The 13579-nt window shown below is 52.7% G+C and overlaps 1 protein-coding gene across 10 annotated transcripts in view; it reads right to left on the bottom strand.

The window, feature by feature from the left end:
* CPAMD8 (C3 and PZP like alpha-2-macroglobulin domain containing 8) overlaps nucleotides 1–13579 on the bottom strand; it is a 76842-nt gene that overhangs the window by 57465 nt on the left and 5798 nt on the right. For 7 of the 10 annotated variants that reach the window (XR_005375031.1, XR_005375032.1, XM_038566939.1 and 4 more), the window contains exons 3-12: nucleotides 12704–12726; nucleotides 10668–10833; nucleotides 10538–10590; nucleotides 10227–10244; nucleotides 9762–9816; nucleotides 7543–7656; nucleotides 6183–6300; nucleotides 4071–4179; nucleotides 1971–2198; nucleotides 327–497 (exon numbers count right to left, since the gene is read on the bottom strand). Coding sequence is in view for 8 of the 10 variants with exons in the window: in XM_038566939.1 (XP_038422867.1) it covers nucleotides 327–497; nucleotides 1971–2198; nucleotides 4071–4179; nucleotides 6183–6300; nucleotides 7543–7656; nucleotides 9762–9816; nucleotides 10227–10244; nucleotides 10538–10590; nucleotides 10668–10833; nucleotides 12704–12726 (1055 nt within the window). In the remaining 2 variants the exon portion in view is untranslated. The other 3 variants (XM_038566940.1, XM_038566941.1, XM_038566944.1) reach the window with 3 other exon arrangements.

The raw sequence follows: 13579 nt of genomic DNA, 5'->3' as shown, positions 1-13579 counted from the left end.
ACTCAGCCTCGCTGGGCCCAATTACACTATGATGAAGGGCCTCTGCATGCTATTTCACCCTCCCTGAAGCAGCCTGGATGACCCTCCCCGAGGTCAGGAGTCCACATCATGAGGTCCCTTTGGGACAGCCTCCTTCAGCATGACAGAGCCAGGAGCCCTCACCTCTCCTTGACCTCCCATCTTGCCCTGGGATGGGCTGGTTTCCATCCCCCAAACTCCACATCAAAGACTGTAAACTCCCTCAGGGGAGCAGTAGGCCACAGGTCGACTAAGCTGGTGCCCAAGCATGGACTGAGGAAGGCACCAAGGCTGTGAGACTCACCCACCTCCAGCCACACATGTTGTGCTGACATAGGGATGAAGGGGATTTCAAACACCACGAGCCCTCCCTGGGACACAGATTCAGTGGTGTAGATGTTGTCCTTTGGTGTCAGCTCTGCCCTGATCTGGACCGTCACCCCCTCGGCTGGGCTGCCATCTGGGTAGGACAGCTCCACCTGGAAGGGGTCACCAAAGATTCAAAACAGTCAGGGCAGCACCACTCCTCAAACTGATCTACAGACTCAACCCAATCCCCCATCAAAATCCCAGCCAACTACTTCACAGCAATTGACAAGCTAAAAGTCACAGGGAATTGCAAGAGACCCCAAATAACCAAAACAATCATGAAAAAGTGAAACAAAAGAGAACTTACATGTCCCAATTTCAAAATTCACTATGAAGCTACAGAAATCAAGACAATGTAGTACTGGCATAGGAGAGACGTGGTGATCGATGGGATAGAACCGAGAGTCCAGATATAAATCCACACATCCGTGGCAAACTGGTTTTCAACAAGAGTGTCAAGACCATTCAATGGGTAAAGAACAGTTCCCTCAACAAATGGGGCTAGGACGGCAGGATACCCACATGCAAAACAATGAAGTTGAACCCCTACCTCACACCATCTACAAAAGTTAAAAATGAATCATAGACCTAAAGTTAAGAGCTAGAACTCTGAAACACTTAGAAGATGGCGGGTGGAGTAAGAGGACCTTCATGACCTTGGACTTGGCAAAGAAGTCACAAGGTACAAGTCCTCACGTGCTGGCTGTTAGCCTGGTGTCACACGGTGAACCAGACTTCCCAGGCCACATGGTATGGAGTTAAATAAAGACCACCTGAAATAAAAGGAGTAAAGGCTATGTATTCAAAGCTTGCTGTAGCAAGGGAGTCATGGCCACCATCACTGGTGTTTGGCAGAGACTCAAACACAGGTGAAGCAGGAAAGCCTTATAGCAAGAAACAGGGAAGGCTTCAGGTGTGTCCCAGTTGGAGGCTACCAGGGTGGGGATGCTATAGGTGGTTAACTGGGAGCAGGGTATCCTCGGCAATTGGTTAGGGGAGCATACAGGGGCTCAGTGTCTACCAAGTGCGTGGATTTATTTCTGCACCCTGAATTCTATCCCATCGGTCTCCATGTACAAATCACAGTGGAGGAAGCACCATGTGCTGGCCATTGACCTGGTGCCACACTGGGGTATGAACAGAACAGACCGTGTTATGAGCAGTTCCTTGTGATGCTGACCTCACTCAGAAAAGGCAGTCAGAACAAGGGGTTCAGAAGACAGGGATGGTGGGGGGTTCAGGTGGCTCAGTTGGTTAAACATCTGCCTTCAGCTCAGGTCATGATCCCAGGGTCCTAGGGTCAAGCCCCGCATCAGGTTCCCTGTTCAGTGAGGAGCCCACTTCTCTCTCTGCCCCTCCCATGCTCGTGTACATGCATGCACATGCACGTACACTCTCTCTTTCTCAAAGAAACAAAATATTTTTTAAAAATATTTTTATTTAAAATAATTTAAAAGAAATAAAAGACACCATCTTCAGTAGAGTCCCCATTTGGACCCCCAGGTGACCTTCAAGCAGAGCTAGGGTAGGAGGCAGTGCACAGCTTGTGTCCTCAGACAGCCCTTCGGATCCCCAGTGCTTACCTTCCCCACGTAGGACAGGCCTGGCTTGAACTGCTTCCTGGTGTCCTTGGAGTAGCGGACGTCCACCAGCTGCCTCTGGACAGGGGTGGAGTCATCAAACGCCACCTGCTGGCTCCCGTCCACACTGGTTACCGTGGCCCAGATGCTGACGGTGCCCCGGAAGTGCTCGGGGACATCGGCTGGGATCATGTCCTTCACACAGATGTCAAAGTCCTGGGAGCCGTGGATCTGGAGGTAGGAAACACAGAACATGCTCACTCAGGGCTGGAGTGGCGTCAAGGAAAGATTCTCAAAACCACATCTGAATTGCAGGACTCTCCGGCTGCTTGGAGGGCCAGGGGGACACTCAGTGACACACCCAAGCTATGCTGTGAGTCACTGGATCCCTTGCTGGATATCCCCTGTAAGATGTCCCCTGTAGTAAGATGATTGCCCTCCAGCAGACATCAGGGCAGGGATTTGAACTTGGTCATCCCCCACTTTGGAGAACTTATTCTATTCCCATACCCGGGGCACAGAATGCCCCCATTCCACCCCTATCTCAGGACCCAGGCGGGGTCCTGACAAATAAGCCACATCCAGAAAGAAGAAAGAAAAACCGGGTTTTCAGACTTTACGTACACAGGAATGTGAAGTCATGCAGCCGCTTTGGAAAACAGTCTGAGTTTAACTCAGTTTAAAAACATTTGAGTTTCTCAAATGGCTAAACATAGAGTTACCCCCAAATATACAAAAAGACCATGGCCAGACCATACAGAAAAATGACCAACTCATTACCATCCTTGAAGGAAGTCTGACCCCTGTGTCTAGCAACTAGCAGGAAGACAAAATCCCGGAACAACCAGCCCCAAATGGCCAGGAATTGATCAATAACTGACAACTTCCCTGATTTTTGTCCCTACTTCTTTTTCTTTTTTTTTTTTAAGATGTATTTATTTATTTAAGTAATGTTTGCACCCAACATGGGACTCAAACTCACGAGCCCGAGATTAAGAGTCACTTACTTTACTGACTGAGCCAGCCAGGCACCCCATTTTATTTTATTAAAGATTTATTTATTTATTTCAGAAAGAGAGAGCGCATATGCACAGACTCAAGCAGACTTTCCACTGAGTGCAGAGCCCAATGCAGGGCTCAATCCCATAACCATGAGATCATAACCTGAGCCAAAACCAAGAGTCAGACACCTAGCCAACTGTGCCACCTAGGCACCTCAAGGCACCCCTTTAAAAAATTTTTTTTAAAGTAAACTCTCAAGGTGGGGTTCAAACTCATGACTCCAAGATCAAGAATCTCACGCTCTACCTACTGAGCCAACCAAGTGTCCCTTTTCCCTACTTCTGAGAGAGACAAATATGCACCCCTAACCAATCTCACAAGAAGCTCTCCTTCTAGTTAGGTGCTCACAGCTTCCTTATGCCCACAGCCTGAAGCTGGGGCACACCTGAAGCCTTCCCTCTTGCTCACAATAAAGCTTCGAGTATGCCAAGCAGGAGTGATGGTGGCTGACTCCCTTGCTATAGCAAAGCTCTGAATAAATAGCCTTTGCTCATTCTTACTGGGATAGTGTATGTAATTCCACACAACCCAGGAGGGCCACATCCAAGAGAAAGGAACACGTCCAGCCTCACACAAACCTGTACGCGAGTGTTCAGAGCAGCATTACCTATAAGAGCCAAAAAAGTGGAAAAAACTCAAATATCCATCAACAAGTAAATGGAAAAACAAAATGTGGCTGTGGTCCATCCAAAATGAACTATTACTCAGCCGTAAAAAGGAACCCTGAAAACATCGTCCCAAGTAAAAGAAGCTGGACACAAAAGACCATAGATCATATGATTCTGGGCAGCCCGGGTGGCTCAACAGTTTAGTGCCACCTTCAGCCCAGGGCATGATCCTGGAGACCCGGGATCGAGGCCCATGTCGGGCTCCCTGAATGGAACCTGCTTCTCCCTCTGCCTGTGTCTCTGCCTCTCTCTCTCTGTTTCTCAAATAAATAAAATCTTTAAAAAGTAAAAATAAAAAAAAAAAGAATATACGATTCTATGTATCTGGAATGTCCAAGGGAAGCTCCTGGTGCATGAGGTCCCTGCTCCTCACCTTTGTGGTTCTGAGGATGGGGCGCCCCACCTCCTGGCTGTAGTACCCCACGCCATTTACAGTCATATTGATCGTTAAGTTCCCCGAGACAGGTTTCCCAAAGGTATACCTGGAACAAAAGGACAAAGTGAGTTATTTCCCACGGAGCAGCAGGGGTGGGGTGGGGTCAGTCTCAGGAAGGTCAAGCCCCCGTGTTGTGGTCTGCTGATACAGGGATGCTTCCCCATCCTACATTCTGTGCTTACAGTCCTTCCCAGAGCCCAGAGTCAGCGTAGATAATGTCAGGGGCCTGCAATCCTCTGCACCAAGACTGGTGTTTGACAGAAAAAGAGACCAAGGGTCAGAGAGGAACTCTGAACCCAAGAGCAGGAGAGTATGTGAGACAACTGCTAGGCCCGTCACTTGTCGATGAGGACAGTACAGAGGATCAAACAACCGTGGCTACCAGCGAAACTCGGGCCTAAGTGCCCCGGTGAATTCAACTTTAAACCGGGGATCTGACTTTTCCCAGTCTTGGTTCCTCACCCAGAGAATGGGGACAAAACTATCCTCTCAGAGATGTTGGTAAAACTTTTTTTTTTTTTGATGTTGGTAAAACTTAAACGTATGTTTGTCATGCTTTATGCAGAGGGGACACCTGTCTACAGGGCACAGGAGAAAGATGGCAGATCACAATGAATAAAAAAAATAACACCAGGCATTTTGATAGATTTTTCTAGACGATCAAAAATATGTGCATATCCAATGCATCCTTGGATTTTATTTTATTTTTTAATTTTATTCAAGAATAATTGACAATATTCTTGGATTTTAAAACACACAGCAGGGGCACCTGGCTGGCTCGGTCAGTAGAGCGTGGGCCTTTTGATCTCAGGGTGGGGAGTTTGAGCCCCACGTTAGGGGTAGAGATTACTTAAAGAAACAAAAAAAATCCCACAGAGCTGGAGGAGACAAGGGCAGAAGAACTGCCTCGGCCACAACTCTTGTAGGTGGCAGAGCTGGACAGGAACACGAGCTGTGAAGGGCTCTCTCTGAGGGGTCCCAAAAGGGACAGTGACTCTGGACACCCTCTGGTCAGCCTTCACTTTGCACCTGGTCATTAGCCTGGTCATGAGACGGACACTCCCTTCAAGAAATCCCTTGTGGGTCCGCCCATTCACTGTGGGTGCTGTTTGTAAGGAAGAGGGGGACGCTGGAAGGGGAGGGGGAGGAGGAGGGATGTTCCCACGGGGGGAGCAGCACAACAGTGGGAAGAGGGGGATAAACCCCAAGAGGGGCGCGCGTGAGGGGGGGGGGCATGTCTGAGGGAGGTGTCTCGGGGAGGAGGGGCGTGCCCGTGGGGGTGTGTCTAGGGAGGAGGGACGTGCCCGCGGGGGTGTGTCTGGGGGGGGGTGTGCTCATGGGGGCGTGTCTCAGGGAGGAGGGACATGCCCGTGGGGGTGTGTCTGGGGGGGGGTGTGCTCATGGGGGCGTGTCTCAGGGAGGAGGGACATGCCCGTGGGGGTGTGTCTGGGGGGGGGTGTGCTCATGGGGGAGTGTCTCAGGGAGGAGGGGCGTGCCCGTGGGGGTGTGTCTGGGGGGAGTGTCTCAGGGGGGAGGGGCGTGCCCGTGGGGGTGTGTCTGGGGGGTGTGCTCATGGGGGAGTGTCTCAGGGAGGAGGGGCGTGCCCGCGGGGGTGTGTCTGGGGGGGGGGGTGTGCTCATGGGGGAGTGTCTCAGGGAGGAGGGACATGCCCGTGGGGGTGTGTCTGGGGGGGGGGGGGTGTGCTCATGGGGGAGTGTCTCAGGGAGGAGGGGCGTGCCCGTGGGGGTGTGTCTGGGGGGAGTGTCTCAGGGGGGAGGGGCGTGCCCGTGGGGGTGTGTCTGGGGGGAGTGTCTCAGGGGGGAGGGGCGTGCCCGTGGGGGTGTGTCTGGGAGGAGTGTGTCTGGGGAGGAGGGGCGTGCCCATGGGGGCGTGTGTGTGTGTGTGTGTGGGGGGGGTGCCCATGGGGGAGTGTGGGGGGGTGCCCATGGGGGAGTGTCTCACGGGGAAGGGCGTGCCTGTGGGGCTTGTCCCGGGAAGGGGCACGCCTACAAGGGGAGGAGCTCGCCCAAGCTGACGCCTCCTTCTCACCTGGCCTGCACAGTCCCCTTCTCACAGGTGTCCAGGTCCCGGATGTACTGGGGCGGGTCAATAAGAAGCTCAAATTTCGGCAACACTGGAAGGAGAGCAGAGGAGGGAGGGGCAGCTTCTGCCCCCGGGGCGGGTGGGGGCTTCAGAAAGTCCTGGAGCTGTGGCAGGGATAACCGCAGGGCCGCAGCCTGGGGCCACTGCGCGGCCACCGCTACAGGAATCCACACCACCCTTGCTGAGTGCAGGCAGCATTCTGGAGATTTCGCTGACCCACATCTATTTCCTACTTTGGGGGGACACACACGCTTTTTCTCTCAAGGGGCCCACATCGCATCACTTTTAGGCTGCGTACACTGCGTGCAGCCCAGCCAAGAGGTGCACAAGTGGCCAGGTTCCTAGACCGGTGCGGGTGGCCCAGGAGTGCTTGTAGCTGGAGGGGATCTCTTTATCTCTTTGCCTCACATTTCAGCCCGGGAGCCTCTGGCCATCTGGTCACCCTGTGAAGCTCAGGGACACCCAGAACCCACAAGGAGGAAACTGGACGTAATTGGTCCATCGAGCCTGTCACACAAGGCCATAAATCCCTTTCCTTTTGCTTCTCTAGTTTGCACTGGCTTCTGTCACTTGCAATCAACAGCCCTGCCCTCTACAGCCTTTCCTTCTAGGGCCTTCCTCCTGGAAGAAACAGTTTAAGGGAGAATTTGGGCACAGAAGCAGAGTAAGCAGCTGTGATCTATGTTCGGTCCACAGCTCCTGTCACCTGGACCGTTTCCTGAATGGCTCTGAACATCTCACGTCCCCTCATCTGTGCACAGGATCAGGATGACGACAAAAGAACCAAAAGAAATGGACTTAAAAAGGAAGGGAATTCTGACCCAGGCCACGCCATGGATGAACCCAGATGACATCATGCTGAGTGAAACACACTAGACCCAAAAGGACAAAAGACTGTGCAGTCCCACTTCCATGAAGCACCTAGACAAGTCAGGTTCATAGAAACAGGAAGTAGGCTGGTGGGCATCGGCGGCTGGGGGAGGGGACAGGGAGGTAGCATTTCATGGGGACCGAATTGCAGTCTGGAGAGATGAAAAAGTTCCGGAGAAAGAGGGTGGTGATGGCTACCAAACAACATGAATGTCCTCAATGTGACACAAGCGTACATGTACAAATACCGAAGATGGCACATTTTGTTTTTGTACCTCTTTTGAGTTCTTTTAAGAAGGAAATGACAAAGTGCTCAGCTCTCTGCACTGAGCCCCAGTGAATGGGGCTGCTGCCACCCTCCCCATCATCAGTCATCACCAGGTCTGTGGTCTCTCCCAGACGTGAAATCCTAAAATCCTAAGATGCTCCAACTTACCATACTTCTGAACTTCGAAGGACTTGTTGTAGACGTGCCCTTGCATTTCGACAAAAATGAACCATTCTCCCAGCACGGGCTGATCAGACAGGGGGAAGGTCATGTTGGCCACCCCTGTGTGAACAGAGATGACCCGTCATCCTGGAGCAAGAGTGTGTGCAGAGAGCCAGCTGGGCCCGGCGAGGGTGGCAAGGGTGGCAAGGACGAAGCAGAGGCTCTCCTGGGACCTGCACCTCCCCCTGCGCAGAGCAAAACCTCAGGGAAGCCAGACACCAGGCCCAGGCTGGTGGAGGAGGGCAGAGGGCGCTGTGCAGAATGAGCACTCCTGCAGGCTGAAGGTCAGGCTGCACTTCAGGTTCCTGGGGGAGCCCTGCAGCAATAGGGCCTTGCAGACAGTGAGCTGACAAGCCAGGGAGACAGGCCACCAAGCTCATCCGTTGTGCTTCCCACCTGAGTAGTTCCCAACCTTGGCACTGCTGCCATTTGGGCCTGATCATACTCCGTGGTTGGGGGCTGCCTGTGCATCATAGGACACTGAGCAGCATCGCTGGCCTGCACCCACTCGATGCCAGTAGCTCCTCCGCCCCAAGTCATGGCAACCCCAAATAGTCCCACCTAAGTCCCCTGGGAGCAGAATCCACCCCATTGCCCACCATATGCTAACCGCTGCCCAAACTGAGCAAGGATTCTGAACAGGCTTCAAGACAGAGCACCGCTCTCTCTGCAAACGGACCCCATTAACGCCACCAGCTTCAGGCAGAGGAGGCAGCTTTTGCTTTGGGTCAGTTCCTTGGAACCCTGACTTGGAGCTGTTTTCATGCTGGGAGGAGAGTGGGGATTTTCCACAAGCCTCCAGGGGAGGAATCTGAATGGGCGCAGGGACTCAAAACAGCACCTGGGGGTCTTTCACTCCTGAGTGGGACTTGCTCTGCCTGTCCCCAACAGTGACACTGTGAGAGCAGCTTAGTGGGACCCTGGAGAAAACTCAGAGACTACAAAAGCCCCCACAGCTTCTCTCCATCACTTTGGAATTGGAAAATGCGACAGCAAAAGGTCTCTTTCTTCACATATTCAAAGCCTTTGACAGTCAGAGGACATTAGGGGGTGTATGTCACCAACATGCATTTTCTACGGGGCTTCATTAGCCCATGGCCAGCATGGCCAGGAACCCTACCCCGAAGGATGGGCGCAAAATCGCACTACTTGAGAACCCCAGGTCTACACATACTGCAAGGACTTTTTAAAGTGGAAGGCTAGTCATTCTCTTCCTCTTTGTTCTACAGATCAAGTCCATACATAGCCCTGCAGCCCAAGAGGCCCCTGGTCTCACTGTTGCTTTATTGTCAGCACTCCTGACAGCTGGGGCCTCTCTCCTATGCCCAGCCTCACTCTCCCCGCCATCCACTGGGCCTCTCATGCTGGGCCTGTCTGGAACATGTTCCCTGGCCCCTCGCTTTGCCTAGCTAACCTCTGCTCCTTCTTCATTTTGTTGCTGAAAAGGCTTTTCCTCCAGGCAGCCGTCTAGGATTGTCTCTGCTGTCCCCGGCTGGGCAAGAACCCTGTCTCTGCCCTCTCTGAGGTTGCACTCATCATGGCATTCATCGTAGCAGATGCTATCACATGTTTTAATGTCTGTTTCCTCCACTGGGCAGAAATGTCAGCATCTACTTCAGTGCCCAGCAGATATCTACTACTAGGAAGATAGAGAGTTAGTGAGAGGGAGGGAAGGGGCCCGATGGGGAGGGTGGATAGAGGAAAGCAGGCTGAGTGCCAGGCGAGGTGGGATGGGTCACCAAGGGAGTCAGAGAGGCCCACCCTCGGCTCCAACACAGCCCCAGGCTCGGAACTCAAGGAAGGAGAGTCACGCAAACCCTGTCTCTGCTTGTCAGCCCCGAGCATCTCAGAATCGGGAAGAGGGCTCCAGGCCAGACCAGGGACCTAGAGCCCCCAAAGGGATGATGATGTAGAAGACATACAGTGGGAGGGAGATGGGGGGTGCCAACAAACAAGATCCTGATGTTCCCAACAGGCCTGACGTTATGTGCAGGAGCCCTGGCTGGATGCTGGGACCAGAGAAACATGGGTGGGGATGCAATGCTGCAGGGAAGGGGTATACTCAGAGCAAATTCTGTTTTCCTGGAAGATCTACTGCATTGGTCACCCAAAGGGGCAGTCCCCAAACTGCAGAGGAAAGAAGGGGAAGGGGGGAAGAGACTCACCGCAGCAGAGTGGCTCCAGGTGTCGCCACTCTGTCATCCTCGAGCCCCTGGGGTCCTGAGGAGACAAACATCCATAGTCAACTGAGGGCAGTCTGGCACATGTGTGCCCGGCACATGTGTGTATGTTCTGAGCTCCCCGTCTAGGGTGGGACAAGCATGGAGGGCAGGTCCCCAGACTAGCCATTTACACGGGAGCAATGAAACCCTGGTGCACAGAAGAGACTGGTCTGAGGATAACAGGGACAAAAGGAGCCCGATCTCCTCATTTAGGGAGCTGTGTGCAAATCAACAGAGACAGACACACACGTAGCCCATCCCAGGGAGGATCTGGACCCCAAGACAGACCCAGTCCCAGCCTTGTTAGGCACTGGGACAGGCAGGATCTACCTCGGCAGTCGACCAGGTCGGCAGAGAACAGGCTAACCGGCCCCCGAGGCAGAGCGGAGGGGGTTACACGCCACTCACCAGAATGTAGGCTTCCAGCTGCAACACAGACAGGCAGGCAGTGAGCACACGGCCCCGCAGGCCCCCAGCCCTCTGAGCACGCTGCTACTCTCTCACCATGCTTTGGCTTCCCTCTGTCCCACGGACCCCGCCCTGGCTCCCCAGGGGACTCGGAGCCACCAGACAAAACCGAGAATGGAGGTAGAAACTGGAAGGCTGGGATGGGGGGGCGGAGGAGTGATGGAGAAAGACCAGTTGCTGGTGGCTCCCCTGGCCAGGGGGTCCCAGGGGCAGGTGTATTCCAGGCACAGGGTTTTAGAAGCTGATCTCACCTTCTCGCTGACAGGCCTCAGGTCTGGGGTGACCGTTAAGATCCTGATGAGCACTGGAAGGGAAGGAGACAGTCATGTGCGGCGGCCCAGGCTGGGGCCAGCCCTCCCCCAACTCCCAAGAGCTGCCCACCTCGGTGTTGGGGCTTGTACACCGGCTTGTCAGTCTGGATGAACACAGAGGCGCCCCGGCTGTCCACGGTCACGGAGGTCTGGTTGTGGAAGAGGGGGCCCTCCTCTGCCTGCTGGCTGCGGCCCCACACCTGCAGGAGGGCCTGGCCCCGGAGGCCCGTGGGCACCTGCAGGCAGAGCGCAGAGCTTTGCGAACGACAGAGTGTGTCTCAGCGTTGGCACCACTGACACTTAGGACTGGATCATTCTTTGCAGTGGGGGCCACTCTGTCATTGCAGGGCGTTGGGCAGCATCTCTGGCCTCTGCCCACCAGATGCCAGTAGGAACCCCCACCACCAGTTATGGCAGCTATGGCCAGTATCCAGAAATGTCTCCAGCCACTGCCAGGGTTTCCTGAGGGACCAGAATCACCACATTCCCAAGTGGAGAATTGCTAATCAGGAGCTATTCTAAGAGTTAAGGATCCCCAGGCTTTTTATGGAGTCTCTAGTCTGCATTTTTTAAAATAGGTTTTATTTATTTATTTATTCATGAGATACAGAGAGAGGCAGAGACACAGAGGGAGAAGCAGGCTCCCCATGGGGAGCCCGATGCAGGACTCGATCCCAGGACCCAGGGATCACCACCAGAGCCAAAGGCAGGTGCTCAACCACTGAGCCACCAGGTGTCCCTGGAGTCTCTAGTTAGTCTGAAGATCCTCTGGCCCCTTCTCCTAGAATTATATAGCCCTTCACTGGTCTCTTATACAAATCCACAGCACCGACCCTGTGAAGAGTGCCTTCTGAGATGCAGTGGCCAGGGATCATGCATAATCTTTCTTTTTTTTAAGATTTATTTATTTATTCATGACAGACACAGAGAGAGGCAGAGACAGAGGCAGAGGAAGAAGCAGGCTCCTCGCAGGGAGCCCGATGTGGGACTCGATCCCAGGACCCCGGAATCAAGCCCTGAGCCGAAGGCAGCCACCCAACCGCTGAGCCACCCAGGCTTCCCGATCGTGCATAATCTTAACCCTTGTCCAGAGCAACCCTGCCTTCTGATTCACTAGAAAGCTGACCTGCCCAAAGGACAGCTATTGGGACTTTATCAAGGGCTTCCCAACTACTGACATCTGGGGCTGGCTCTCTCTTGGTCATGGAGACTGTCCTGAGCACTGCAGGGGTGCTGAGCACCCAGTAGGTGCCCTCCCCAGTTGTGACAACCAAAAAGGTCTCCAGACACTGCCCAATGTCCTGGGGCTGGAGGTGGGGGAGAGGGCAAACATCCCCACCAGGTGGGAACTGCTGTCATAGAGAAAAGGTTCTACCACTGTCAATAAGGCAGGCATTGGGAATGCTAAGACATCTCTGGGGCACCTGGGTGGCTCAGTCAGTTAAGCATCTGCTCTCAGCTGAGGTCATGATCCCAGGGTCCTGGGATCGAGCCCCGCATCAGGCTTCCTGCTCACTGGGGAGCCTGCTTCTCCCTCTCCCTCTGTGCCCCCCGCATGCATGCCCTCTCTCAAATAAATAAATAAAATATTTTTAAAAAATAAAAGAATGCTAATACATCTTTATGCACAAAGATGCTTACAACTTTTGGATTACATTACCAAAACCCTGAAAGCAGTCTTTAAAAAAGAAATCTAACCATGTACAAGGTGGAAAGGGTTAGTAGATTAATACATAAAAGAGATGTGCTGCATGCTCTTACCAATAGAAGGCAAATTACAATTATAGATATTTGAATACAGGGAAGTATGTTTATACAACGCTAAGAGAAAACAGCAGGAAGCACCAGGGGGTCTACCCTTTAACTGCAGCTATGAAAGAAATGTCTCTAAGTGGATGAGGATTTACAGGGAAACACAAAAGTGAAAAGTACGGGGGATGGGATCACGGGTGAGTTTTCTCCTCTTCTCAATTTTTTCTTCATTATTCATTGTTGACATTACCGTTAATGATTTTTCTCACCATGCATGAAACTTCTCTTGTTCCATTCCAAATCAATTATTTCCAAGGTGGGGGTTCATTGAGATGTTAAAAATTCATAGCTTACCTTGAGTTTGATTGTTCCTTTATCTAAAAAATAAAAATTAGATGAAAACAGTTAAATTGGGAGCTGGGTTTGCCTGCCTCCCTGAGCTGCAGCCTTACAACTAGGAGCCTTCTCAAACCCAGAGGGATTGTCTGTGGACAAATACACATACTGGGTCATGCTGATCTGACCTGGGATTGGGAAAAGTGAGAGGTTTACTCCAAGCTGGCGGGCGAGAGCTTGAAGGCCAGAGGGGATGGACAAAAGCCAAGTTATTCAGGGGAAAATTGGCCAGCCTGTATACTTAATTCATGTCATCCCGGCCCCTGCCCAAGGTAAGCTGTAAGGGGAGCAAAGAGAAAACTCTCCAGGGGAGTGGAACAAGAAGAAGGGTAGAGGGAAAGAAGAGGAGACTGAGGTCCCCAGTGGACTTCCCTCCAGTAGATGTGTTTTCCCATCACCTCTCTCTTTACTCAAGCTGAATCATTTACCACTCTGACACCTGTCCAGGCTTTCTAGCACTTAATTTAGCATCTACTGTTTTGCCTTCCAGTATCCATTCCCATTTTCTACTAGCAGAACCCCAATTTCCTTGGGGGAACGACCTGCCCAGCTCTCAGTTGAGGTTTGCTGCGGTTCCGCCCATCTCTCTTGAGGCTCAGTGACTCTTCCCACAGTCACAGTGATTGATTCAGAGTTGAGCACATGACCCCAAATGGGCCAATCGGCATAGGCCTCCCCACCCCGGTCAGAGGGGTTGGGTCAGGATTGATTGATTGATTGAGCACATGACCCAAGATAGGCCAATCAGAGAGAACACTGGGATATTTCTCAGCGGTCTCGCGTACCTGTCACACTCTAGGCTTTGGGGAGACACAGACCCACCCAGAAGTGGGG

The sequence above is a fragment of the Canis lupus genome, chromosome 20, assembly GCF_011100685.1.
Source record: "Canis lupus familiaris isolate Mischka breed German Shepherd chromosome 20, alternate assembly UU_Cfam_GSD_1.0, whole genome shotgun sequence".
Lineage (NCBI taxonomy): Eukaryota > Metazoa > Chordata > Mammalia > Carnivora > Canidae > Canis > Canis lupus.
The sequence above is the reverse complement of the archived record's forward strand: the minus strand, read 5'-3'. Positions and strand labels throughout refer to the sequence as shown.